Consider the following 26,072-nt stretch of genomic DNA (forward strand, 5'->3'; position numbering starts at 1 on the left):
CTTTTAAAATACGAATGAGGATGATGTTCTGTGTAAATTGATGTCATTACATGTTTAATCGAACATAATTCAGAACAAGTCAATACCAAATGCTAAATCTAAGTACGGAATTTCTTGAAGGCATCAAAAACACTCGATCCTTGAAGGACGGCCTCCTTGACCTTGTCATCCATGGCAACGAATTTCGGCATCAATTCCAGGACCTGATCGAGTAGATCGCGGGGGATGGCAACCACGCCTTCCAAGGGGTCACAGAAAATGATATCTCCCTAAACAAGAGATAGTTAGTAGTGCACGATATACTCGAATCATCAAACGAATCCTACCGGCGACACAGTCACTCCCCCAATATCCACAGGAACATTACGAGCCCCTGGTTTAGCCTCTGCACCAGTACCGACGGTGGTAGTCGCACGAGCCCAGACCTGAAGCAAATCAGCCAGAAGTCAATGAAAAAAAACAAGATGAAAATCAAAACAAACCGAAAGCCGTGAATCCTGAATCTCCTCCAAATCCCTCATTCTCCCATTCACCACCACCCCATTAACACCCAGATACTTCATCCGGACAGCCATAATCCCACCGAGAACAGCACAGTGCTGTCCAGCAGGTTGATCGAGGACCGCGATCGTCCCGGGCTCCGCCCAGTCAACCCAGTATTTCCCCGGCGGGAAGCCGTTTGTTTCTGGGTTTGCGGTTTCGGGGACGGGGTCATTTTTGGGGACGAATTTGAATGTTGATGCTGGGGCGACGATTTTGGGGAGGTCTCTGGTTCGGCCTATAGAGGGGGAAAAGGGGACTTTTGTATATGATATGAAGTAGTTAGATAGGGCTATTGGGATTATGGTGGATTGGAGTGACTCTCACCCAAGTCCGCGAGATAGCCTGCTCGTGCTGTGGTGCCTTCTGGTACCTTTTGGAGCTTGACCAAGGCGTCTGAGACCTGTAAGTACATTAGCAAGGTGTTTGAATATAATTTAAAGTGAATTGAAATGAATAACTACATACATCACAAGCCGAGTATTCTCGTAGAGTGTTCAGCTTCTGTTCAATGGTGGTCGACATGGTGCGTCTTGCTTCAAAGGATAAACGGGGAGGTGAGGTGAGATGAGCAGAGGAGAATCTGATTCGGGAGAGTAGTCTAGGAGAGATCATTTGTTTCTCTGTTATCTATTGCAGTAGGAGATGATGATTGTTTAAGTGAAAGAAGGATGAATTGGAGGAATCGAGGATGGTATTGGGTAGAAGATGTCCGCTTGTCCGTTGATCGGTTGTTATCGGATAGTAGGATTAGGGGATTAATTGGGATGATCTCTGGATAGCTTTGGGGAGTTTTTTCTTCTTAATTAGGAAGAGTCTTATATTGCTGTCATATTTCTGCTTTTTCTTGTTATTATCGATCTTATCATCTTGAATTCCTTCATCTTTCCCGATGGCTTGTGATAGCCGAGGACCATAATGTATGCGCCAGTGACATCATAATCATATGTTTTCTTTTCTTCTTTAGAATACATAGCATATCGCATTCTATCATTCTAATTCTACTACGATAATCGATATATATTCATTTATCCTAATGATATGATGCATAAACTCCATACTTTCCAAACGCGGGGCAGTTCAACGCGGGGATCGGAGATTATTTTACTGATGGATAAAATCAAAGGAACAAAGGATGGAGAACCGTGGATGAAAGGACAGTTGGAGATGATGAATCACATACAACATCCTCACGGAAGAAATCTCAACGTTGATAAAAATTGTTACAAATGCTTTGTAATTATATTTATTGCCCCGCCGTAGAGTCAAAATTCTTCAGTGTCAAACTACCCTCTTCGGCAACCTCAGATACATCAGTTGCACTGAATTTCTTCAGAATGACACCAACATACACACCAGAACAGCTAGAACAGTACCTCCTGCGTATTCAATACTCCTCCGACTCCACCATCCACTCCCGGCTGCAGCATCTCCAACAATGCGTCCAGAAAGACCCACTGGCATCAATCGCGGAGCTGCAAAGACGACACCTCAGCACAATACCATGGGGGAACTCGGGCCTGCATTATTCTCCACATCATTCCATCTCGACGCATCCGGAGCACGTGTTTGAGAAGTTGGTCGTGCGACGTCTGGATGGATATTGCATGGAGACGACGAATCTTCTCCTTGGGGTTCTGCGGTCATTGGGGTATCAGGTTTATTCCACTGGGGGGAGAGTGAGCCATGCAGCAGCTATGGGAGTAGCTAACGGGCTGTATCTGGCATTGTATGTTTGTCTCATAATAGGTGATATTCTGCATGACTGACACGAACTAGAGGACATATGCTACTCATAGTAACTATCGAGGGCCGGAAATATATGGTATGTTGGGGCAAAGATAGCGTCAAACGGGCTACGTGCTAATGTATACAGGTTGACGTCGGATTTGGCAGTAACTGTGCTACGAGACCCCTTCCACTCGAGGAGAATGCAGTCGCTACCTTTATTGCACCCGGGGAGATGCGGTTGATCAAAGATAGCATCCCCGAGCTCACCGACAAGAGCCAGAGGCTTTGGATATACCAGGTCCGGTACACCCCAGAAAGCGAGTGGATCCCCCAGATTTGTTTCTCAGAAGTCGAGTTTCTACCCCAAGACTTTGCGGTGCTCAACTTCTTTACAAGCCAGAACCCTGTCAGCTGGTTTACGCAGAGCTTTGTATGCGCGAGGATGATTCTGGATGGGAGTGGAAACGACATTCAAGGACAGTATATCATGTGGGGAAACGATGTGAAAATGAGGGTGCGTGGGCAGTCGGAAGTTCTGCAAACGCTCAAAACCGAAGAAGACCGGATCCAAGCTTTGGCAAGGTGGTTTGATATGCGCTTCCGCGAAGATGAGATCCTGGCAATCCGGGGAACGATATCTGAGATAGTATAGACGGGTTTTTGTTTGACGCTCAAGACTACCTTGACCATTTCGGCTCTGTTTGATAATATAATACAAAACAGTGTTCCTTCAGAAAGAGCCAATGGCGTGGATATTTATCTTAGAAATGCAAGTGAACAGCGGGAGAAAACATAGTAACACGTCGATTTAATTTAAAAGATCCGTTTTTCAAGCTGTGTCACAGTCAGTATTTCTCCTAATGGCACAGAAGAGTGATGTCGGATCAATCATACCTTCCATGGGTTGCTGACTTCGAATCCCTTGGGGGCCTCTGCGTTTCCTGACTGAGCCCTAAATGCCCCTGTGATCCTCTGGTCTCTCTCCATCACTGTTGATTAGAATCAGTCGTTAGTCTTTGAATATCCAGGCGAGAAAAAGGGTCGGCGGTCGTCGTTGGGTGCTATATCACATACTGTTCTGCGAGGATGTTAGCCACGACTCTTCCCGGTCGCAATAGACAAGCAGCATCAACTTACTCTATCCCACAAATCTCTGTTCCACCGAGCCTTCTTACCGTCGTTCGACAGGTACTTGACCGCAGTGAGACCAACGCCGGTAACACCGAACATCTATCATGACTTGAATTAGTAATGGAACCAGTAGATTGGAGAGAACTGCGCTGGACGCACCCCGACGATGATTCCATAGGGAATCAAAGCTTCGAAAGGAACACCCATGTTGTGCGATTGAGTCGAAGAGACAAATCAAGGGCAAATCGAGGCCGGATTCAACAAGAACCGAAGGAGTCAATTGGCGACGGCTGGAGGAGGAGAAAGATGGAGTCGTTTCTTGTGCCCCGTTGGAATCCGCAAGTGAAGTCGTGAGAACCGCCCAAAGCGGTTTAGGCGGGGCCGGGTCGGCATGGCTGAGTCAGCAGCCTCCATCAACCTCACGGGCAGGAGAAGGGGCGTGATGCCGCCGCAGAGCGATTTGGATGCTGGATGGAACCACGGCCAGTGCTTTTTCTGCTGATTTACGCGTCAAGATCTGGTCTATCGTGAGTGTTTGATCAGTCAATTAGTGGGTAGAGCTCCTCTCCTGTTGTTCTACGCGTTCTTGGCCGTTTCCCGGGCCTGCTTTCCAGCGCCTCAACTGACCCCAATCTAGCTGCTTTGGCTGTACTTGGATCGGGAACAACAGAATTACTGGGTGTGCAGTCTGAGCGCAGGACTTTGCTCGATCGTGCTTCTCTTTTCGGATCGCCGCATCCAAGATCACTCGTTTTCTATTCCCCGATGCCCCTTTCATGCGGCACCAGATGACTATCTTCTCTAGCGGGGAGCCGAAATAGCCTCACCTCTTGGGCTGCTTTATAGCAATTTACTCGACAAGGCGCATAACTCGCGCATTATACGGTCAACCTGGCGACCGCAGTGACATACACCATGCCGGCTGCCGTGCCGCCGGCCAACGATGATACGGAGATGAATCCGCTGGCGGACGTGGTTGACAGCGATCAGGATGCGGAAGGGGAGGAGGAAACGGATATGTATGAGATGGACCAGCAGCTCCAGGATGCCGTTCATCGGTCATACTCCGCAGACGCCACCAGAGAAGCTGGAGACGAGGATGCCGAGGCGGAACCAGATGAGGACCAAGACGCTGAAGGGGAGCCAGACATCGACGCAAACTTGGTGGATGGCGATAACGATGAGACCGAACCGGTTGGCGCTGTAAAGCTGCCTGATAATATTCCGACCTCCGATAACGAGGATGCGGCTGATGCAGATGGCGACCCAGCGTTTGAAAACCAGAGTGACAGCGATAATGAAGGATCTGGCTCTTCTTCAAGCAGTCAAGGGTCAGCTGGCGAAGCGGACTGGGAAGCAGAGAGCAATGGGCATGATGATGCAGAGATGGACAATATTATTCGCGGGAATTGCATGTGGGTTTTTGTCTTTCTGATCTCTCTGACCTTTGGCGGCATAATAAACTGACAACATCAATGTAGATTCTGCAATCAGGACGAGGACCATGACCCCAGCGAGGAGTTTGAAGAGTACCTGTCATGCACAGTCTGCGGTGATCATTGTACGTTGAAATGCGGGCCAATGATGACAGCGCCTAGCAACCCCGGAATCTTATACTTTTTTGGCGATCCTTACTGACTCGGCAACCCGACAGCCCATCGGCAATGTGCCCGCGAGCAAAATGCAATACAGGATTCAGAGAGTATGTCTATCTCCAATTTATCTTATTTTTCTCTGGCCCCACCTTGGTTGTTTAAGTACAGCGCTCATTGCAATATAAATTATAGATGCAAAAGAATGGCGATGTCTAACGTGCGTCCGGGACAAGTTGGAGCCTGGTGCAGAGCCGAGAGCTGCATCGCAACGAAGACCTGGGCCAAAGAACATGTCGAAAGAGCTCATGCCGGCACATAGCGGAGAGGAAGGTTCCGGCTTTCATTCAATCTTCAATACCGTGTCTGTCGATGATAAATTGTTAAACAGTTCGCGGTCTCTGAGGAAAAGAAAGTCCTTGCTGTCTGGCACGGAAGAAGAGCATACACCTATACTTCGCAAGCGGCGAAGGCAAACATTGACACGTTCCGAAGGTGCGGATTCCGGAGACCAAGAGTTTGGAAGCACAGATGCACTTGTCGATGGCGTTGATGGCATGTCTCCAGTACGGACGCGCTCTCGACGCACTCGCACAGCCGACAAGGACAGCTGCCGTGTGGTTGCTAAACAATTTGGAAAACTCGTTCTTGCCTTCCGGCTTGATGAGAAAAAAATAACGAAGATTCTCAGCACCCGAAATCGATCACAGAATCGGAGCCGAAGAACCCCTAAACCACCTCCAGTGATACAAGAAGCTCAAGCTCATTTTGCTCCTATCACCCCTGCATCATACATTACCCCCTTCTATTCTTTTCATGACCGCGAGAATGATGAATCAAAATCAAAACCTTACGGTGGTATCTTGTCGGAGGTAGACGCTGATACCTCAAAGACTCTTCCGACACAACATGACCGCGAGAGGTTCGAGATCGCTCGACATAAAGCTGAAGAGGAATGGCAGCAGAGAGTTAGGGAAGCCGAAAATAGTGGAGAGCCCGTCCAGCATGCGTCGCAGAAAGTTTCTGGCCCACCGTCCAAAATCAAGTACATTAATTTTGGGGGCTACGAGATCGAAACCTGGTACGCTGCCCCATATCCTGAAGAATATAGTCGCAACCGAGTACTCTATATTTGCGAGTTTTGTTTGAAATACATGAACTCGGACTATGTCGCGTGGCGTCACAGGCTCAAATGTCCCGCGAAGCATCCACCAGGCGATGAAATCTATCGCGAGAGTTCCATATCGATCTTCGAGGTTGACGGGCGGAAGAATCCAGTCTACTGCCAGAACCTGTGTCTTCTTGCCAAATTATTCTTAGGATCCAAAACTCTTTACTATGATGTGGAGCCATTCTTATTCTATGTGATGACGGAATACGATGATCTGGGCTGTCATTTTGTTGGTTATTTCAGCAAAGAGAAACGACCAAGTTCCGCAAACAACGTGTCATGTATCCTCACACTTCCCATCCACCAACGTAAAGGCTATGGAAATCTTCTCATTGACTTTTCATACCTACTTACGCGCATCGAAGGGAAGACGGGCTCCCCTGAAAAACCACTCTCGGACATGGGTTTGGTCTCATATCGGAATTATTGGCGGCTTATCTTGTCATACCATCTCCGAAATCAAAAAACCCCAATCAGCATTGTTGACCTCTCTGAGCGAACTGGCATGACAGCAGATGACATTGTATCTGCCCTGGAGAGCCTGCGTGCCATTGTGCGAGACCCTGTGACCAAAACCTACGCATTACGTCTCAATTACAGCTATTTTGAAGAGTGCATTCGCAATTGGGAGAACAAGGGGTATGTTCAGCTCAACCCAGATTCGTTAGTCTGGACCCCCTACATCATGGGCCGAAGCAACCAGTCCCAGTTCGATCGGGCTCCGCTGCATGCCGTCGCTCCCCGAGAAGACCTGGAGGAAGAAGAGGATGAAGTGAGCGCAGCCGCCGACGAAGGCCAACCCCTCGTGGCAGATCCGATGGAGCCTAAAGGAAATGGAAATGCTGTTCCATCAACTAACGGTACTCGAAATGGCGAGTCCGAGGAGCTTTCGGCGGAAGCTGTTGGCCCCCCTTCTACGGCCTCGCTCACGAATACCAATGGCTTCCATCACAAATCCACACCCACAGCCTCTGGTACCCCTTCAGCATCGAACCCTGCAGCAGGAATACCACCTTCTCGGTTTGAAATTTATCCACCTGTTCAGGCACCGGTCATGAAACGGCGCCCTGGCCGCCCCTTTGGCAGCAAGTCTTCGTACAACAAGGCAACCGGTACCCCCAACTCTCGAGCAAGCGGTCGGGGAACTCCGAGAAAGGCGCCAGTAGTAGCATCGCTAACACCTACCGCAAATCCCTCGAGTGTGCGGCGTGGTCGGAGTGCGAGAATCATGGAGTCGCCTGCAGTGGAGCCAACTAGTGCGAAAGCCAATGGGATCAACAATGATCAGCAGATCTCGGAAGTTCCAAAGGCAGATGGGCCAGAAAATGGTTTCCACACCAGCGCACCGCCCGAGGCCAAAGAAACCAATGATACCACGGGTGGCGAAGCACAGGGCGAGACTAACGGCATCAGCCACACCGACACCTCTGTGGCGAACGACCAAAAAGAAAAGACGCCCGACGCCGATAAACCAATAGTGTCCAAAGGAAGGGGGTCTGAAAATAGGGCAAAACTCTCTAGATCGGTGAACCGAAAAGCCTTTGTGGAGAAGATCGAGGTTGTGATTCCCGCCGACCAGCATGGCGCATCAAAACCCGATGGTGGCTTAGATGATAACAAGACAGAACTAAACGGCGCAGACGTTGACGCAGACGCAGACGCGGATGCTGATGGTGATATCGACGCGGATGCCGACGCAGATGGCGATATAGTCATGGAGTCATGAGGCCGGAAATCCAACGAAGAAAAGTCGTAGGAATGAAGTAGGGGGATCAGATTCAAAATGACAACGCATTTGCACAGGGCGTTTTTGTGTTACTTCTGCAGGGAGTTTTTTTACCTAAGGGGATAAATGCCTTCCACGATGACTTGGCATATTGATTTTTTCTTTTCTTTTTCTTGATGTTTTCTCTTTAATCGTCTCAAGCAAGGAGTGGGCAGGGAATCTGGAGTTTCTGGCTATCATTTGTCTTTTTTCAGCTATCATGACCGATGTTGACAGAGTGCTTTTTCCATTTTTGTTGACTTTTGAATCAGCTCACCATTTCCGTTTTTGTCTTTATATGGGAGCGGATTTCATTTTTCCTTCTTCGTTACCATCATGCCATGACTGAAGAGCTCATTTTCTTTCTTCTTTCTCCCTTTCATCCTCCTTTCATTATTTTTGTTCCACACTCTCCCCATTTATGTAATGTAGCTAGCAGAGCAGAAAATGCTTGATACCATGCGACCAGCATGGTTCGTTTTGATTATGCCTTTTTGGAGGGGTTTTTTCTTTTCTTTCCTTCCTTCTTTCTTTCTTTCTCTCTCTCTTTTTTTTTTTTTTTTTTTTTTTTTCTTTTCAAGTTCAAAATAGATAGGTTGATTGTTATATCCATGGGTGCCGTATTCAGTGCTGTGTATTCGTTCATCTCTATAGACATTGAAACTTCACTACCTATAGACGGAGTAAGATCGGCTTTATCATGCCGACCAATAACCAACCAGAATAACAGAGATTAGAATCTGACTAGGCATGCCAAAGGCGACAGGCAAGAAAAAGCAAATATTATCAGGCAACCTTCGACTGCCTTGAGTGGGTGGATACTGGATATTCAATCGAGGCTGACGGCCGACGGGGCTTGAAATCTATCGTTTTATTTTTGTGGCTTGCATGATGATTGGGAGATTTAAGAGATTAGTGTCGAGTCCGTTGAAAAGTCACACCGATTTATCGCGTTTTTTTATTTTTATTTTTTTCCTATTAGTATTTTTTAGTTATGGATGGGCCTGTGTACTTTTTGGTTGTTTCTTTCTTTTTTCTAATCGTCTATAAAATATTTGATGCAAAAATGAGATCTCGATATGTCGATTTGAATACATATACGTATGTGCATCTGCGAGTGAGGGAGTGTTTATGCGAGCATGGTGATAATGGTGATCACAAAACACAAATATAGTACATACAAGCAGCACAATACATTGGTCGGGCTCGCAATACGTAACGCGACACTAACAATACTAGTAGTATGCACAAGTACAGTTAGAGTAACCCAACTACCTGTATACAGGGTTAGCTGCATGGGCTGAAAACCGGGAATTGGAATGTCCTGGTGACTGAGATCTGCCTGCAGGTCGTTAGTGTACTCTGTAGTCATGGTACGGGTGACGGAGTAACTGCTCCGTAGTCGTATTTCTGGCTAGTCGTTTGCGGATTGCAACGTTGAGAGACCGAGGCTTAGCCACCGAGGAGGGCCCGAGGGGACCTGGTTGTGGAGCCAGGGTCAGCCCAGGGTCGATGAGATTGAGATTGAGATGAGATGTGGCACAGCTGATGTGGGTGACGGTGGCTGCGTGTGTGGCGGAGCGATTATTGTGTCGTCTTATGCTATGTACGTACACGATGTATATATGATCATATGATATGGTTCCCAATAGTCATCGAATGATGGTGATGCCGGAATAGATATTCTCGTCCTTGACACTGGTGATTTCCAGGTTGGCGGTGAGGAATTCATTCTGGCCCCTTGGATAGGTTGTTTCGGTCAAAAGTACTGTACAGTATAGAAGTGGATAGCATTTCCATTTTGCGTGCTGTACAGATTGTGGATTAGTGTGGTCAATTATTTTCAACGAAGTCTATCCCGCCCACATACCCAGAACATGCTATCGTCGTGCAGGCCGGTTATGCCTTCTTGGATGAGGAAGAAGATCGTCGCTCGCAGAGTATGATCAGTCAGGAGAGGCTGGAGGAAAAAAGGTCCCGCCCCTTTCTTCCGCAATTTAGAAAATCCATTCCTCATAATTTCTTTTTGGCTGTTTCTTTTTTGGATAATGGATATCAATCCACAGTGGAGCGTTGACAAGGTGAATAGTTATATCGAGTACTCCATATGATGTCAAATAGTCCCGAAAAGACCTACTCCCACGACTAGCGCTTGGGCCATTGCAAATAATCACTACTAGATTTGATCGTCGTCATCCGTAAACCCGGTCCGTATCCAGCTCGCACAAAACTCCTGCACAGTAACAGACTCATAACCCCATAATGCGACCATCGCATAACGATATGTCAATGGGATCGGCGCCAAGGTCGAAATGAGTAGTTACCGGCGTGGACAGTTGAACCGCCCACGGATCCAATCAATGGCCAGGTCTTGGATTCATGGAACGTAGGATTTGACAATAAGCATAAATGTAGCGTAAAATAAGCGCTGCTGAAACTGCGGTTCACTATGGGTATGGCCGCTGTCATTTGCGACGCAAGGTTGACAGCCATGGAAACCTTGGGAGAGGGAAAGAGAGGCAGCGAGGAGTGGATGCCAAATAAAAAAATAGAACGCAGACGATAACCCCGGCGAACACTTCATCGTGCATCACTTCGGCCCCGACCATGTATGTAGGAAGACCGAAAAGATAAAAAAAAGAAAAAGAAAAGAAAATTCGGCATTTGCTCGTTTCTATGTAATTTTTTTTTCTGGGCCGGGTGGGAACATCAGTGCGATGATAGTTGATACTGATCCCTGGAAAATACAGGTAAGGTACCTTATGTTCTGACACTTCTACAACCGGTGGTAGAGCCCGCATGGGACAAGAAAATGACCCTTTGGCAGGAAGTCGATGGATACTAGGCGGACTTGGTTCCCGGAGAACAATCATAATGGACGAGGAGTGTCAATAATGACCGCGATGTTCTTTTGTCTTTCGGTCTTTTAACGGGAACTCGTATAACTACGCCACTAAAAACGTGGCATTCTGTGCGCACTCTGGCGCGGGAGACTTTCTCAACCAGCGATTCAGCAGCGATGATGAATCCGAACAGTCGTTGACAGGCCCCGGAATTGGATCGATTAAGTCCAGCGAATACGGAGTAATAATTCTGCAGTAAATCAGTATCAATGATGGAATTTCCCTCCTAGCTACCATGGACTTCCCCTTCCCCTTTTGCACAATGTCGGTCACCAGTAGGCTCCAAGTGACGCTCAGAACTAACTCAGTCGATCGTCAAGCTGGGCGAAAAAGCCACATTCTTCTTCTTCTTTTCTTTTTTGTTCCGTTCTTTTCTTTTTCAATTCGGAAAATTGGAATTTTATTTGGGTGCAGGGATTATCAGAAGCTCCGCTGGCACTATCGTCCGTTCTCAGATCCTGACAAATTCGGGCACTGATCTATAGTACCCTTGCTTGGACTTTTGCCAATGAGGGTGTCAGTTGCTTGCACGGCTGTATTTTTCGGTCTTATTTCCATATAGGAACTTCGCTGGCATCCAAAACTCATGGGAAGCGATGTATCGACTAACTGTCAATATGGCGGTTGCTGCAGATTTGTTTGGGAAATGCCAATAATCCCAGGATACGGTTGAAGAAGACGGCGTTGACAAGGCTATTATCGACTGGTGATGCAAGTAACTCCGCAGCTCAATGCGGCTAGGTGCAGCTGCCACCTATCAACTTCCAGGATCCGTATGCGCCAGTGATGTATGCGATTCGCATCTGGAGGATGACCAAGAGCAAAATAATAATAATAATAATAATAATAATAATAATAATAATAATAATAATAATAATAATGCAGCTCCAGCCGCACTTCCTCGGACACAGGGAATGAGGACTCCCCCGCCTCAGAGGGCGTACGGGACTAGGGAGGCGTAGCCCAACACCAAACAGCATCTAAAAAGCAAGGTCGATTTTCGAGTGCTGAATATCGCATAGATCCAAGGGAAATTGTGGCTCTCACTATAATTGCTTCTTTTCCCCAACCGCATTGTGCATGCTGTTCGGTTAATGCAGTATCACCATCAGATCATCGACCGCCGAGTGCCTGGTCTCACTGCGGAGTTCCGCCAACAGCGGCCAAAGTCTCGCAAAAAAAAGAAAATAATAGAGAACCCACCGGGTTCAATCCAATGGTATGTATGTGTGTATTGTATGGTGTCCACGACCTGCATGTCAGATACAGACAATGTGATGCATCCACCTAGAGTGCAGTAACTAGGAGGTCAAGTGTCGGGTCTGTTCTCTTGGTTCCACGGCCGCACGTTGAAATAGAGGCCCATCCCCCGTTTCTGAACCCTGGTATTCAAGGCCGATTAACCCATTTTCGCACACGTCAGGTTGCCTGTTACGGTTCGGATACTTCTGCAGAAGTATGCTGTCAGTGAATACGACAACAGCATACCAGGAAAACAGAAATTAAAAAGGAAACGCAAAAGACATTCGAACCGTTCCATGGATGTGGTGTGAGGGGCGAAGGCAAAGCGAGGTTGATTTTACCTGGACGAGCGAGACCGACAGGAAGGGAAGTGGTGATAATCTCGTGACACCACCTCACGTTATCCCACCCAACGCTGAGAGTCACACGCAATCCCGACTCGGAGCACAAAACGAGCATTGCGCGCCGAGAGCTAAGACGATATTATTTGAAATTTCGAGGATATAGTTTACATCCTGTCGACGATTATTCATCTTATTGCTTTTTCTTTCAAGTCGACGACATATCCAAGCTGCAGTGGGGCCCTTTTGGATCGTCTTTCTTCCCTTGGATCCCTCTTGGATTGAAACACGGGTCATCCTGGATGTCATAATAGAAGATCACGAATCGAGGTGTGTGACATATTGACGTTGGTATGCTTTGCCTTCTTGATTGTTGACTGCTTCATAGTGACTGCTTTCAATTTCCAAAGAGTCCCGGGCGGAGCAAAACGGGAGGGTAACGAAAAAAAAAAAGGGGGGGGGCGTTGCAGTTTTTTTTCTCGTCTACGGATGCGGTTCTGCCCTCGGAAACCACGAAAGAGTTTTTATTATTCCAGTACGAAGACCTTGACAAAGCATACGGGACGAAATTCTGACTGGGTTGGAATGCTTAGAAGGCTTAGACGCGCGCACCGGCCAAGTCCACTAAAGACGACGACTCCATCTCGATCTTCCAAGCTACTCGCCCTGGCGTCTGATTCTCAAAGAAAGCTGGAGACCCTGCACGGCGTCTAACCACTCTAAACGAGACGGGGCCCTGATCACTTGCATTAAGATTGTCCGGCTCCATATCCGCGCGCGCACACACGAGGAAACCGTTGCGCCTGTGGGTTCTTGGTTTGCTCGGGGAAGTGCTGGTTTGCCGCAAACGCGGTGGATTTCATGCCTAGTCGATCTCTGAGTGGGCTAGACGAGGTTGACTTTGAGCCTTGCGCAGGTGGCCGAACTGAATCTCAGTCTGATTGCTACGATCCCACTCTGGCAGCCTGACTCCTCTTTCCCCTTTCCTCTGGTGACCTGCCAATGTGCGCATCATCTCCATGTCGCTGCGGTACCTGTCGGATCGTCGAGACTGATACACGCCTTAGTCCGTCTGCTCAACCGTGGTCGAGCTGACAGATAACGAGACATTTTGACGGCCGAAAAGTGGCCGACGGACCTCTCTTGTTCTTTGGGCCAGCTCCACCATCAGTCTGTCTGGTTCAGCTGGCTTCTGATTCCAGTAATTTTTTTTTCCCGTGGACCTATTTTTTCTTCTGTGCGTCAAAGAGACTGTCGGAGGCAATTTATTGCTCCATCTTTCAGCTGATCACTTTATCGCTGATTGAAAGTGGATTTGGCTAGAATTTCTCTCCGTCTCCATTCTCTTCTTTTTTAAGGAAAAGAAATTAATTTTTTTTTAAAAAAAAAAAAAAGAAGAAGGAAAAAAAAAAATTTACCATAACTAGACGAGAGAAGGAAATTTGGAATCATTTGGTTGGATGAAACACGGTCGGAAAGAGAAAATACGGCCTTTTCTCCCCTTGGATTAGATTTCTTCATCTTCTTCGTTCTACTTCCCTTTTATCCTTTCTTCGTTTCTAAACCCCCACTTGAGATACTCCAATATTCGAAGATACAGCAGCAGACAAAAAGTGGTGTTTCCTCCACCTGCCCGCCTTAAGGTTTGTCTGGAACCGTGCTCGGCTGGCTCTTGCCGCTTGCATTCTGACGACACCATCGTCGCTCTTTTCCTCTCCTCGGGGCCGTTTTCGTAACCGCCTCTTCGTCTCGTGCTGAAAAAGAATCGCCATCCACAGCTCGACGACTGCTGCTGCTTCTATCTCATTGACTTGTTTCATTACCGGACTTTCTCCACCCATGGTACCTGGCCTGTGGTGAAAGCTTCGAATACTAATCATACCATCTCGCCCATCTTTAACCCACCCCCCTCTCTCCCTCTACCTTACGCTACGCCTACGCTACGCCCACCCCACTGTGTATCATTTCTAGTGCTGTTGCTGAACCACTCCCGTCGGGCTCTAGGTTCCAAAGACCCATTTTCATTCTTCCTGCTGTAAAACCACAGATCCTTCTCTTTTTCTCTTGTCTTTCTATCCAGCTTATACCCCTCTGCGTACCCTGTCTGGCTCATACGTGGTTCACTGCGCTCTTCCTTGCGGATATCCCGACTCGGATCCTTTGGCTCTCGTCTTTCTTGGTTTCTTTGCCTGTCTCAGGACCTCTTCGCCTTGATGAGTGCGTCGACGTATTCGGACGCCTCTCTTTCTCGCGAATCTCAAAGGTTTGTCAGACCTTCCCTCTCATCGGAATGGTCTCAACTCTTACTCAGCTTTCCAGGGTTTCCCACTGACAATGTTGACCAACACCAGTTCTGACTTCGAGTTGACCATTCGCCAGCAGCCCGATCGGGCGCGCGTGGCTGGTGGGAAGGAGAAAGGTACGTGAGATCCGGCGCAGCCCTCCGGAGTCTCTTTCCTAGACTTGGTATGACCAGTTGGCATTAACATGGATTGGTTGTAGAACGCAAGCCAGTCGATCCGCCACCGATTGTGCAGCTCCGGGTGAGAGAGGAAGGCAGCTATCTAGCACAGTAGGTGATGTTTTGACCGTTTGGGGAGCTTCCAGCTAACTTGACGGGCAGACATTACCTACAGAGTCCCTATTATTTTATGTGTTGTAGTCTTTACGATGCTACCGAAGATACTCCAGTTCCTGTGGCTCCATCTACAGCTTTAGCCGGCACCCTTGTTTCGTCTCTTCACCGGTTGAAGGATGTGGACAATAACGGTAGGTCTAGTCTGGTGGGATCGACAAGAGACAACTTGGCTGATATGCATACCCAGACGGGGGCTTCTTTGTGTTTGGGGACCTCTCCGTTAAGATTGAGGGTGAATTCCGATTGAAATTTACCCTTTTTGAAATGAGAAAGTAAGACCCGCCCGATTATCTGTCTTTGAAGAGGACCAAATAGAGCCAACAGCAGAACAAGACGAGCAAGAGCTGACTTGACTTACCAGGGAGGTTGTGACCTATTTGAAGTCTATTGTTTCAGATCGCTTTAATGGTAAGATTTCTCAGTCACTGGGTGTATCATGGGTTCCCAGTATTGACAAGGTGCAGTATCACCACCAAAAAGCTTCCAGGGAATGGCAGAGTCGACTTTCTTGTCCAGGTCTTTCGCAGACCAGGGTGTGAAGTTAAGAATCCGGAAGGAGCCGAGGACATTGATGTGAGTGTCCAAAAAAAAAAAAAAAAAAAGAAACAAAATCTGCAGGGCTATGACTGACAGCTGTCTTCCAGGAAACGGCCTGTTCCACGACCAGAGGACTTTCCCCAGCCATTGCCCCCTCGCTCGCCTGACCGTTCTTCGATTCAGATGCATGGGAACGCCACTTTTGGAGGGTACCCGGCAGCGAGCCGAGACTACACATATTATGGAGCACCAGTCAAGCGGCAGCGCACGTCGATTGATTTTGGTAACAGAGGCAGCATCTATGACGCAGATGGGCGAATACGGCAAGTGGATGCGTATCCACAAACAGCGGCGGCCATGTACCCGAATCAGCCAGGGGCTTATCAAACGCCTATGATGCCGGGGTATGCCGCAGGACATGCAGGGGTTCCAGATTATGCGGTTCGTCAGCCACAGTCTGCAGCGGTTGCCCCCTCGTCGTATGGCTCTCCGGAGGATCCCATGCTTGCAGTGAGATCTCCGGGATCCGGATATGTGACGCAAGCCCGATACCCTACTTACACAGACGCACAGATGTCCTATGGCATTCCGTCATCGGCTCAAGTTCCGCAGATGCCAGATCCAGGAGCCCAAAGTCGGCCCAGCCAACAAGCCACGATGCAATCTCTGGGCCTTGTGAACCAGCCAGGTACCCCTGTATGGACCCTCTGCAAGCCAATGACCTCTGGAGATAAGCTAAGTAAGGATTATGGACTATGAACAGATCGCGGATTCGACTGGAGCGATGATGCCCCAGGGCTATCCACGATCGCAGTATCAGCAACAAACCAGTTCCACAATTCTACCTCCTCTGCAACGGAACCGCAACTACCCACAAGGAACTAACGGGGCGAGCACCAGGGGGTATTTTGACCAAGGCTCCCAAGGGGCTACTCCCATACTTCCATCGCAGCCCATGGCAAACGAAGCAGATCGATACGCCACTACACCCAATCAAACGGCCTTTGATCATCCAGGCTCAGCGAACGGAACACCCCGATAAAGATCCAAAGGCCCAGGGTTACTATTGCTTTTATCATTCGGCTCACGTCTTATTTTTTTTTTTTTTTTTTTATGGTGTAAAGAAAACTACGGGGAACGGTTATGTATTACGAGTGGGTTGCTTTATTCCTTTATTCTTATTGCGGTTCTGGATAGACTGTCGGACGGGTGTTTGTCGTTTTGGGAACAAAATGGGTGTGGCTCCGGGGGTATAAATGGCGCCTGGGGGCATTAAAAGGGTATCCGTTTTCCAGCGGGACTTTCTTTCTCTTTGCTTTCTCTTTTGACTCCTTTGAAAAGTGAAGTTTCAATATTCCTTGTACATATTGGCTTTTCTAAAACAGTGACTTCACGCTCGGCGAGAGGCCTGGTGTTGTTTGGCTTTGCTCACAATGTCTTGCTTGTGGTGCTGTTTGTTTTAATTCTGATGATTAGAAGACGTGAGGACTACAGGAAGAAAATACTAATAAAAATAAGAGAAAACTTTCAAAAGCATCCCTTCTCAGAGAAATGTCTTGAATTGGTTTGCCCTGGATGAAGCGTTTGCTTGCCAAGTGTCTGGCTGTCATTGAAATCTCATGCTGTTCTTTCCAACAGTCAAGAAGAGCCTCAATCTGTCTATCTGAGGGCCATCTGACGCTGCCTCTGCTTTAAAACATATGCTCTTTCCTCTTTGGGCGTGGACTGTTGCTGCTCGTCATTCACTGCACTGCCATCTCCTGCCTCTCTCATCCTGACCTCTTCTTCTCACTACTCCACCTCTCTGCTCTCATCACCTACACATCTTGTTTCATTCAACTCGCCGTGACCTCCTCTACGAAACCCTACCGAGAAGATGGTGAAACACAATCCCGAGGAATTTTTGAAACTTCGTCCTCCGCCGCTACCCGAATTTAGAAACCTGGAGATTCGGGGCACGTGGAGTGGTAAACAGCACGAACCGGTTGATCTGCAGATCTCCCTCGAGGTAATTTGTCGTTCGCTACTATAATCAGGGTCTCTACTAATAGTTTTGTCATCCAACCATACAGGTCCAATGTATTCCAAACACCCGGCTTCAACTACTCGATGCCAGATCCAAGAACGTCTCAGTGAACAAAACCTCCTCGGCTTGTCTTCAATCGTATGAATCAGTCCAGGGTAATTGGTCGGCAGAAAACTCACCCCAGAGCCCTGTGTTTACCTTTCCTGACGACGACGGACACAACGCCTCGTCCTCTTCTATTCATGCCTTGGACACATCGGAAGAGTTATACGCTGGGGATTTGGAATCGAACTCTGAAACACCGACTGAAACAGCATCCTCACATCGCGATAGCGCTTCGGAGCTTCCCGACTACGAGGACTGTGAGGATGTTGGTCCCCCTTTGCAGTCTTCGTCCTCATCTCCCATTTGTTCGTCCAAGCTGTGCTTGACTGTTGCAAAATGTCAGGACTGGGGCGAAATGCAAAACCTGGGAAAGAGGAGTGCAACCGAAGCATGTCTCTCGGATTCTGAACCAGAAATCACCAACAGAAAAAATGCATCAAAAGGAGCTGCTAGCAAAAAAGGGAACACCGGATCCTCGTGTGAGAAATCAGTAGATTCGGCGAGAAGTCCCAGTTCTAGCACCTATAAATCCTCTATCTCTTCGAAAAGGCACTCACGCAAACCCAGTTTGATCCCTAAGCGCATTTGGATAGAGAAGCCTGTGCCGAAGCTAGCTCCTTCGGAACAGCCATCGGATGATTCTCTTATTTCCCTAGAATATTCTCAGTCTCTCGAAGGGGAAAACTATACTCTTGGAGTTATGGGCTCCGCAACTCGTGAGAGGAAAGACGGGGATTTATTTTCAACTCCGACTGAGACACGGCTTGGCACAGCTGGACCAGGCGCTTTGACTCTATACAATAATGTTACGGAACGAGATGTCACGAAACATGGAGCTCCAGTATCATATGCTGGTCAAAAAGGAGTTTTGAGATCAAGTCACCCACCTCTTGACCCTCTCGCTCTCCACTCTGATGAAGACGCTTCAACGGACATCGACGAAAGCGACGATGGCACTGCCCCGTCGACTCCCCTGGGACCCTTGGGACTCACGCTGTCGCGCACCACAGTTTCAGAATCAGATGAAGCACTAACTGTTATAGACACTGATGGCAATGGTCGCCTTACTCATGAATGTGAGGATTGCCAGCCTTCCACAGGCGAACCGGAGTTGTGTCTTGTCGACGGAATTCTCTTAGTCAAAACCCCCCCAGGCGCCAATCCAGCAACATACAAGTTCTTCTTTACAGTATCAATCTATCTACAGGAGGGCAAGTCAGACAAATGGAGCAATTTGGTAGTGCCAGGACTTCCTAGATTGAAAGCCAGTGAGAGTGGGCTTTTCGTCTTCCACATGCCTGAGGACCACACCATGGAGTTCGAAGGCACCCGTTTTGCAAAGCATAAAACTACCCAGAACTATTTCCTTGGAGTTTTCTTTGATTCCGGGTTGAATGATCTCGTTGTCCCTCTGCGCGTCTGCAAACCGAAGGCCTGTAGTACCGTGAAGGGCTTCGCCATCGACCAAGAGATCAGGGCTGAGTATGTAATCAGTACCACAGAAGGAGGTGATGGGAAAGCCAACCAGACTTGCCTTTTAGTGAAATATGAAGCGTTGTGTTCGCTGAGATTTCACAGTAGTCGTTTCTGGGCCGAAAGATGTTGCTTCCTTCTCAGTGTGGACGGTGGGCCCGAGGGCTTCTTCCGGTGCAACATTGACTCGAAGAGTGACGATGTTGCGATCCTGGACTTGGATACCGGGGATAAATCTATTGGAATTTCTCGTATCCGGGTATTTTGTGCCCCAAGAGATCTGGACATGTTTTTCGTCAGGTGGGAGGTCAAGCTTCCTAGAAACAGTGGCAACAACAAAGTGCAGAGCTGGATGCCACGGCTATATTCAGTTCCGTTTGAACGTAAAAGAGGTCAAATGCGGCAAGCGTTCGCCAGAATTGAAGTCGAAGTGCAAAAGGCCGACGATCTTGAAAAGGAGACTGTAAACAACGTTGGCCATAAAGGGTGCCAGGAAACCTTTGGTGCTAATGGCTTCCTTGAGAATAATGTCCAATCGTCAAATTCCTCGACTGCTTTAACCTTAGCACCTCCGATGCTGTCTGGGGAAAATATGCTGCGGGCTGAAAAGGGCTATAGGGACGCAGTGATCAGCCATATTCGGCGCTTGGGGATGAGCCCAAAGCAAATATTCATTATAATATCATGTGGAGTGGTCTTGCTCTGGTCCATCTTCGCAGTACTTGAATTCGGTCCTCCATACTTCTATACCGTCAAAAACAGTGTTCAAAAAGAGACAAACTTGGGCCTTTATCCTACCACAGCTGGCTATTCAGGTTTGGAGGAAGGAAGCCCCAGAGACAAAATTTCAGGCATTCGGTGTGACTTTGCCCGAACACCGCTCGTGGAATCCAACCAGAACAACTCTGTTAAAGATCTCGGGTCCTCTGATATGAATGTCGATGCACACGAACCCCTGAGTGATAACCAAGAGGACAGTGTCGGACATGGCGCGAATACTGTCGAGGAAAACAGCATCGAAATTGAAAAGCAAATGACATTATCCGAGGACAACCCCGAAGAAATGGCCAGCCAAGAGGACATGGAGATGAAGATAGAATTACGTGAAGTTGTAAGCCCTTCTAGTCTCTCGTTCCGGGACAGAATTGACTATATGCTTGGATGGAGAGGGCCCGTTGGCCGTTGACCGTGATGCATGTCGCAACGTGTATGTACACCATCATGGCTGGGAGATTTGGGACAGGACATTTGTAAACCAAGGACTGATGAGGCTTGAGAACGTATTTCCAAGTAATTCGCATAGATAAACAGGAATATGAAATGGAAAATGTGAAAAATCGCTATCCAAATGACTCAAGCAAAGATACCTCACTCTGCTAGTAGATACTTCATGATCTCCTCCACTGCCCATTTCAAAATGTCTGCAGCAGGTTTGCTCCCCTGGCCTGGGGCAACAATCACCCCAGCATCTGATCTCACGTTGACTCCTTGGCCCATTCTCTTGACAAGATCATCGTCTTGCGAGTCGGCCTCGGGTAACAGCAACCACGAGTGATCCTGGACATATCGTGGCCAGACGATATCATCCACGTAACCCGGGGGATCCGTCCAGAAGTTCTGCGGCGGACGATCATCCTCAGCTTCCAAATCGACCTCCTTCGATTCCGAAGACACAGCAGCTTCTGCCCCCGTAGGCACCGGCGGTTGCGGCCCAGTAGTCACATAACCACTCCGACTCTCCCTCCTCGCCTTGACAATATCATACGGCGCCGGCAAAAACAAATGCACATCGATATTCCGATGCACAGAACGAAGCACATGCTCCTCCACCTCCGCCTCAGGGGGGCTGTAGAGAAGAAACCCTTCCAAAAAGGCCAGAGTAGATGGCGCCGTACGCTGCTGCTGTTTCTCCAACAGCCGGTTCCCGACATCCGCACGTAGCTGGGCGATAGTTTCCCCATCGACGCCTGAATCAAAGGCCTCGTTAAGATCCTCTTTACTCTTTAGCCGGGGCGGGAGGGACCCGTTTTTGCGGACGTATGAAAGCGCAGAGGACAGGAATGGAATGTCCATTGCGTTGACGGTGTCCCAGTCCTGCAGGGTTTTGCCTGAGGGGGTTGTTGTGTATGGGATTCTGTACGATCGGTCAGTTTATGAATTATTTTAGTATGTATGGTTGCAAAGGGGGAGGGGAAAGAGACTGATCATCTGGTAGGAAAAAATCATCTTCGTGGATGATAAACGTATTGAGCGATTTGGGCTCGAGGCCGGAAAACACCGTCTGCAGGAGTCGGGCGAGGGTTGTCTTTCCACTTGATGAGGGACCGGAAATGCCGATTACGATGGCTTTGTCTGGTTGTGAAGCCATTTTCTTGTCTGTTCTTGTCTTTGGGGATGTTTACTTGGTGATTGGATTGTTGGTGGGGTTTCTTTCTTATCAAGTCGTGATATGGTGGGGCAGTGCGAATACGTCAGTCTCTGTTTTTTCTTTTTTTGGTCTCGCTGGATATTCATTTCCACTGTTGAATAACGATATTTTACAATCGTTTATGAACGTACTACTAGTATACAGAAATGGCATAGTCCATGCAAAAACAATTCCATGTCCATTTCCAACACCTCGCTCACGCTAAGAAATTGTACACATGCATAAACCAATCACGAATTCTCCTCGCCTCCAAAGATAGACACGCGCTTCTCGGTCTTTACAGCACCAACAGAGCCCTGACGGTTGCCCCGGTTGGCACTCGGGCTGATCCGTCCCGGCGAGAAGAGCCTTTGCGGCATAGGCGATCGCGAAGATCCCCGTGAAGGAGGCGTCATCAGGATACCATTCTCGTTGCGATATTCTAGCCCTGCCGATGTTGATCTCTGTCGGTGGGGGGTGACGATGTCCGGCTTCTCGTCGGGGGTGGCATCGGGCATGATCACACGCTTCCGTTTCCGGGGCGTTGTTGTCTTGGTCGGTTTGCTTGGGGATTTGTCTTTGGCATCATCCAGGTCTGTTCCATCGGGGATAGGAAGTTTGTGACGATCGAAGAAGCCAGGGGGGTTCCTTAAACGTGCCAGACGAGTGGATGCTTCGTCCTCCGGCATGGGGATGAAGTTTTCGTTTTGGATAATGGTGCTCATTGTATTGTCATCGAGTAGGTCCTTTTCTGCCTGCTGGATCTCTGCATCGGACATTTCTTTTCTTCGTTTGAGGATCTTGTCTTCCAGTGTATCTTTCAACACTAGGGTCTCGACAAACACAGGCCTGGTTTGCCCGATCCGATGGGCTCGTTTGATCGCTTGGCTTTCCACAGTCGGTTGCCAGATCGGGTTTACGATGAACACACGGGATGCATTGGCAATGTGCAACCCGTGAGATGCTTGCCGTAGATCCATCAGAAGTACGTGGACCGCTTCGGATTCGCGGAATAAAGCGAGATACGCGGTCCGTAGGGCGGGTTTCAGAGTGTTTGCATAGATACGAAAATCAACGCCAAGTAGCTCCAGCCCTTCGGCAATCCAAAAGGCCGCGTTGTTATTGTCATAGAAAATGATTATCTTTTCTGTCGAATGAAGCTCCTGGACCCGATCTAGAAGATAGGTCAGCTTAGCCGATGCAGTTCCAACCAACTTGGTGGCTGCAAGTGGTGACTCGGACGGCAAGGTCTTGAAGAGACCCTTGGAGAAAGTCTTCTTGGGAGACTTTGTGTTGACGATTCTCTCTGGCATGTTTTTCTTCCCGGGATCACCATTCTGTCCTTCTCGTTCTGACAATTCACGACGTGCTTTGATTCCTGCCCCCGCAAGACCTTCAGCCGGGTCGTACGTGTTCAAATTTGACGCGACGAATTTCTGGGCCCGACGAGCAAGAGATACACCCATGAGTAAAGGTTCGCTATGCGAATCATGCGCCAGCGCCCATAGGCCTTGCGCATGAGACGGGAAACCCTGGACGAACACCCCTAGTTCATGTAATTGCTTAAAGGCATTCCAGCTCCCGCAGCTCAGTGCTTTTTGAGCAATCCGAATACCCTCGGTCAATGTGGCAATGTCAGCTTCTGACATTCGATCTCTGTTCTTGTCGAGGTACTCGGTGGCATTGTCAATCGTGCCTGAAATATCTGCTTGTTCGAATCCATTCCACCAGAATCCTGCCTGTCGTAGGTTATTAATCGTAAGGCTGAGATGCTTTCTATTCCGTGGGTGAAACATGTAGTCTTGGTCCTTTCGTTCTGAAGCGATGGCGTTGACTTCTAGAATGAATATGAATAGATTCAACGATAGTTTATCATAGTAAGTGGGTTCGAGGTACACAACTTTGTTATGTAACTGAGGCAAAGGCGTTTCGTGATGAATGACGTCCAAACAATGTCGCACAACAAGACTCTGGAGGGTGGCTCGGAGATATGGGGCTTTTCGTCGCTTGCCATCTTTTCCAACTGGCTTGATATACTTGGTCCAATCCGCGGGGTCGTTGCCCTTTGAATTCGACCATGGCTTTAAATCCAAGAACTTTACGACAATCCGTCGCAGGTTATCGAGATCTTTGTTTTCATTGTCGATGGCGTTTCCCGTCTTCTTCCGGCCACGAAGTGCTGCCGTGGTTGCCTCGGACCGGTCTGCATCACTGGTTTCCTGAGAAGCTAGGCTGACTTCGACGCCATACAGTCCGCTAGATGGTGTTCCGGATACAATCCACCGACGCTCAACATGCAGCTGGCTCAGGAGGTGTGTCATGTTCGTCTGGTGGCCTGCGACATTGTGGCCTTCGTCGACGATGATCCGTAGCCAATGAAGACGTGTCAACGGGGAATCCTCTTTTCTGACTGAGGCTCGTCGATTGTTGACAACCTCGCCGGATTCTTTCTCGAAACGGATTCTCGAGAACAAAACAATGTCATACTGCAAAAGATCATCTGCCGAGGGCGTCACGGCCGAGTTGTTTCGGAGAACAAACACTTTCAACCCTTCTGTGTGATTGGCAATCTGGTGTTCCCAGTGATCAACCAAGTTCGGTGGTACGATTATCAACGTTCCTGAACAGAGACGAAGATGCTGTGCTGGTGGTCTAGGGAATGCCACTCCAGATCGACCTCCGTGTCTGGCTGTGTGGGTTGGTATAATATACGCACCACGATTACTCTCACAGGCCTGGATACATCGAAAATAAGACTCGCCAGCACGACTTAAAGAATCGAAATGGTTTTTCCATGGAAGAGAAAATCGGCCTGCGGCGGCAGCTGCCATTTCAACCAAACTTGCTGTTTTATCGCGGACCGGGTTCCCCATCTCCTGATACTGCAATGGAATCTGAGGGACATGACCTCGGGTTGACAGTATCACTGCCAGGCAAATGAGTGTCTTGCCGCAGCCCATGGTCTCCGCCAGGATACCTAATATAAGATGTTAGAGCATACTTAATTAGCAGTGAAAAAAAAAAAAAAAAAAAAAAAGAATAAAATAGAATAAAATAATGTGCATACCTCCACAAGCCTCCGAGTACATTCTCTTTTCACACAAAATACTTCCCTCCTCCTTATCGTAAAAGTATTCATCGCCGACTGGGGTTTTGCATACCTGCAGCCGGGGATCCAGCGCCTGTGCCGGCTGCGCTTCTCGCTGAACCATGGCAGCTGCTGAGCGACGCTGGTATGGATACAACGGCGTCTTAAGTCCCTCAACACCAGAAAAGTCTTGTCCCGTTTCCAGGTGCCCGTTGGCAGTTACTGTAAGTAACTCTTCCATGGATCTTCTCGCGTATAGATCCCTCATGGTTTCCACTTGAGGCTTGGGGTCCTGTAAGGTATTGAAAATGTACCAAAGCGATTCATCCTCTCCGGCATCTGGTTCTTCATCGGCCATGGTCTCATCCGCATCATATCTCCCCTCCCATGCATCGACTGACCGATCTACCTTCATCATAATGACCTTGAGCGCACGTCTTAATGCCTTACTCGAACGAGCAACGTGCTTCTGACCCACATCATCCGGCAAGACATAGACACGAACAAAACACCATCGAGGGTCATTCTCGCACACGACGACACTAGTCCGGATCCAATTGTGCTTTTCCAAGCTGGTGATCTCCGCCTCTGGAAAGTCGTCCGTGTTCAACACCGATCCTATCTCTTCTTCATCGTGCATCCCATTGCGTTTTTTAAGTGCCCCAATTCCTATGTAAGTACTCAAGTTGTCGAGCATTTCATCACGTTCTGTCTTGACTTCTTTCGGCGGAGACTGTGTCTCACTGGTGGGGACCGATAACGAAGATGCGGGGGTTGACGTCGTCTCGCCAGGCGTAGTATCAGTCGAAGACTGGTGCGCCGGAGCTATACCATCTTGTTTCGCATTTTCAAACGTAGGAGAATCAGAATTCTGTATGCCCTGGAGAGATAAGTCATCCAGTCTACTTGACTTGCGCATTTCACGGACTTTTCAAATCCACCAACGACAGGAATCACAATGCGTATATGGACAGTGGTAATGACGAACCTGGCAAAGGGAGAATCCATTTTTCTCTTGCTCTTCAACCCCTTTTCCAGGATTAAAAGCCATTTTTTTGAAAGAACAATCGCCTAGTTCCTGTCACCTAGGTAATCGGCCGCGGAAATCTGCGCTCGGCTGGAGGGCGGACAACCTGCACTGCCTGTCTGTATCGGAGGACCCTGCAGTTTTTTCACGCATGAGAATTAGCCTTGTATGGTGAGTATTCAGATTAATTCAAAGTAACAGGGTCAGCATGATGAGGCATGTTGGAGGAACACTGGTGAAAGTCAGTGAAAGTCACTGGAAGGCTGAAAGCAGGAGAGACATGTGATTGGTCGGATTGGCCAGGCCCTGGTTATCTCCGGGTCTAACCCAATTAGGTTATATTGGGCTTCGGAAT

The 26,072-nt window shown here is 48.4% G+C and overlaps 8 protein-coding genes across 8 annotated transcripts; 4 read left to right on the plus strand and 4 right to left on the minus strand.

Annotated features, from left to right (window-relative positions):
• Positions 1 to 98: 98 nt before the first annotated feature.
• Positions 99 to 1,065, minus strand: ASPWEDRAFT_166704 (RraA family protein; the record flags this gene model as incomplete). Its single annotated transcript, XM_040830037.1, has 5 exons — positions 99 to 269; positions 327 to 425; positions 483 to 799; positions 868 to 943; positions 1,009 to 1,065. The coding sequence occupies 5 exons, from the start codon at positions 1,063 to 1,065 to the stop codon at positions 99 to 101; spliced, it is 720 nt and encodes a 239-aa protein (XP_040694313.1).
• Positions 1,066 to 1,677: 612 nt separating this feature from the next.
• Positions 1,678 to 3,345, plus strand: ASPWEDRAFT_34071 (arylamine N-acetyltransferase family protein). Its single transcript, XM_040833922.1, has 4 exons — positions 1,678 to 2,269; positions 2,320 to 2,365; positions 2,417 to 3,105; positions 3,166 to 3,345. Exons 1-3 carry the CDS (start codon positions 1,878 to 1,880, stop codon positions 2,921 to 2,923), a joined length of 945 nt encoding a protein of 314 aa, XP_040694314.1. The 5' UTR covers positions 1,678 to 1,877; the 3' UTR covers positions 2,924 to 3,105; positions 3,166 to 3,345.
• ASPWEDRAFT_224020 (NADH dehydrogenase [ubiquinone] 1 alpha subcomplex subunit 1) lies at positions 3,004 to 3,781 on the minus strand. Its single transcript, XM_040832329.1, has 5 exons — positions 3,562 to 3,781; positions 3,409 to 3,501; positions 3,346 to 3,349; positions 3,166 to 3,260; positions 3,004 to 3,105 (listed from the first exon to the last, which is right to left on the minus strand). The coding sequence occupies exons 1-5, from the start codon at positions 3,607 to 3,609 to the stop codon at positions 3,085 to 3,087; spliced, it is 261 nt and encodes an 86-aa protein (XP_040694315.1). The 5' UTR covers positions 3,610 to 3,781; the 3' UTR covers positions 3,004 to 3,084.
• A 536-nt stretch (positions 3,782 to 4,317) lies between these two features.
• ASPWEDRAFT_145547 (putative histone acetyltransferase) lies at positions 4,318 to 7,891 on the plus strand (the record flags this gene model as incomplete). The annotated part of the gene is made up of 4 exons (XM_040829487.1): positions 4,318 to 4,817; positions 4,884 to 4,963; positions 5,057 to 5,104; positions 5,190 to 7,891. 4 exons carry the CDS (start codon positions 4,318 to 4,320, stop codon positions 7,889 to 7,891), a joined length of 3,330 nt encoding a protein of 1,109 aa, XP_040694316.1.
• Positions 7,892 to 14,629: 6,738 nt separating this feature from the next.
• On the plus strand, positions 14,630 to 16,633 carry vosA (the record flags this gene model as incomplete). The annotated part of the gene is made up of 10 exons (XM_040836965.1): positions 14,630 to 14,679; positions 14,768 to 14,835; positions 14,919 to 14,988; positions 15,040 to 15,185; positions 15,242 to 15,326; positions 15,416 to 15,462; positions 15,519 to 15,627; positions 15,699 to 16,032; positions 16,165 to 16,287; positions 16,355 to 16,633. The coding sequence occupies 10 exons, from the start codon at positions 14,630 to 14,632 to the stop codon at positions 16,631 to 16,633; spliced, it is 1,311 nt and encodes a 436-aa protein (XP_040694317.1).
• An 834-nt stretch (positions 16,634 to 17,467) lies between these two features.
• ASPWEDRAFT_22807 (uncharacterized protein) lies at positions 17,468 to 20,381 on the plus strand (the record flags this gene model as incomplete). The annotated part of the gene is made up of 2 exons (XM_040832389.1): positions 17,468 to 17,599; positions 17,664 to 20,381. 2 exons carry the CDS (start codon positions 17,468 to 17,470, stop codon positions 20,379 to 20,381), a joined length of 2,850 nt encoding a protein of 949 aa, XP_040694318.1.
• A 182-nt stretch (positions 20,382 to 20,563) lies between these two features.
• On the minus strand, positions 20,564 to 21,563 carry ASPWEDRAFT_102752 (ribosylnicotinamide kinase; the record flags this gene model as incomplete). The annotated part of the gene is made up of 2 exons (XM_040827507.1): positions 20,564 to 21,329; positions 21,397 to 21,563. The coding sequence occupies 2 exons, from the start codon at positions 21,561 to 21,563 to the stop codon at positions 20,564 to 20,566; spliced, it is 933 nt and encodes a 310-aa protein (XP_040694319.1).
• A 290-nt stretch (positions 21,564 to 21,853) lies between these two features.
• ASPWEDRAFT_22808 (DEAD/DEAH box helicase) lies at positions 21,854 to 25,741 on the minus strand (the record flags this gene model as incomplete). The annotated part of the gene is made up of 3 exons (XM_040832390.1): positions 21,854 to 24,579; positions 24,670 to 25,570; positions 25,679 to 25,741. The coding sequence occupies 3 exons, from the start codon at positions 25,739 to 25,741 to the stop codon at positions 21,854 to 21,856; spliced, it is 3,690 nt and encodes a 1,229-aa protein (XP_040694320.1).
• Between the last annotated feature and the right edge of the window lie 331 nt (positions 25,742 to 26,072).

The sequence above is a fragment of the Aspergillus wentii genome, assembly GCF_001890725.1.
Source record: "Aspergillus wentii DTO 134E9 unplaced genomic scaffold ASPWEscaffold_1, whole genome shotgun sequence".
Lineage (NCBI taxonomy): Eukaryota > Fungi > Ascomycota > Eurotiomycetes > Eurotiales > Aspergillaceae > Aspergillus > Aspergillus wentii.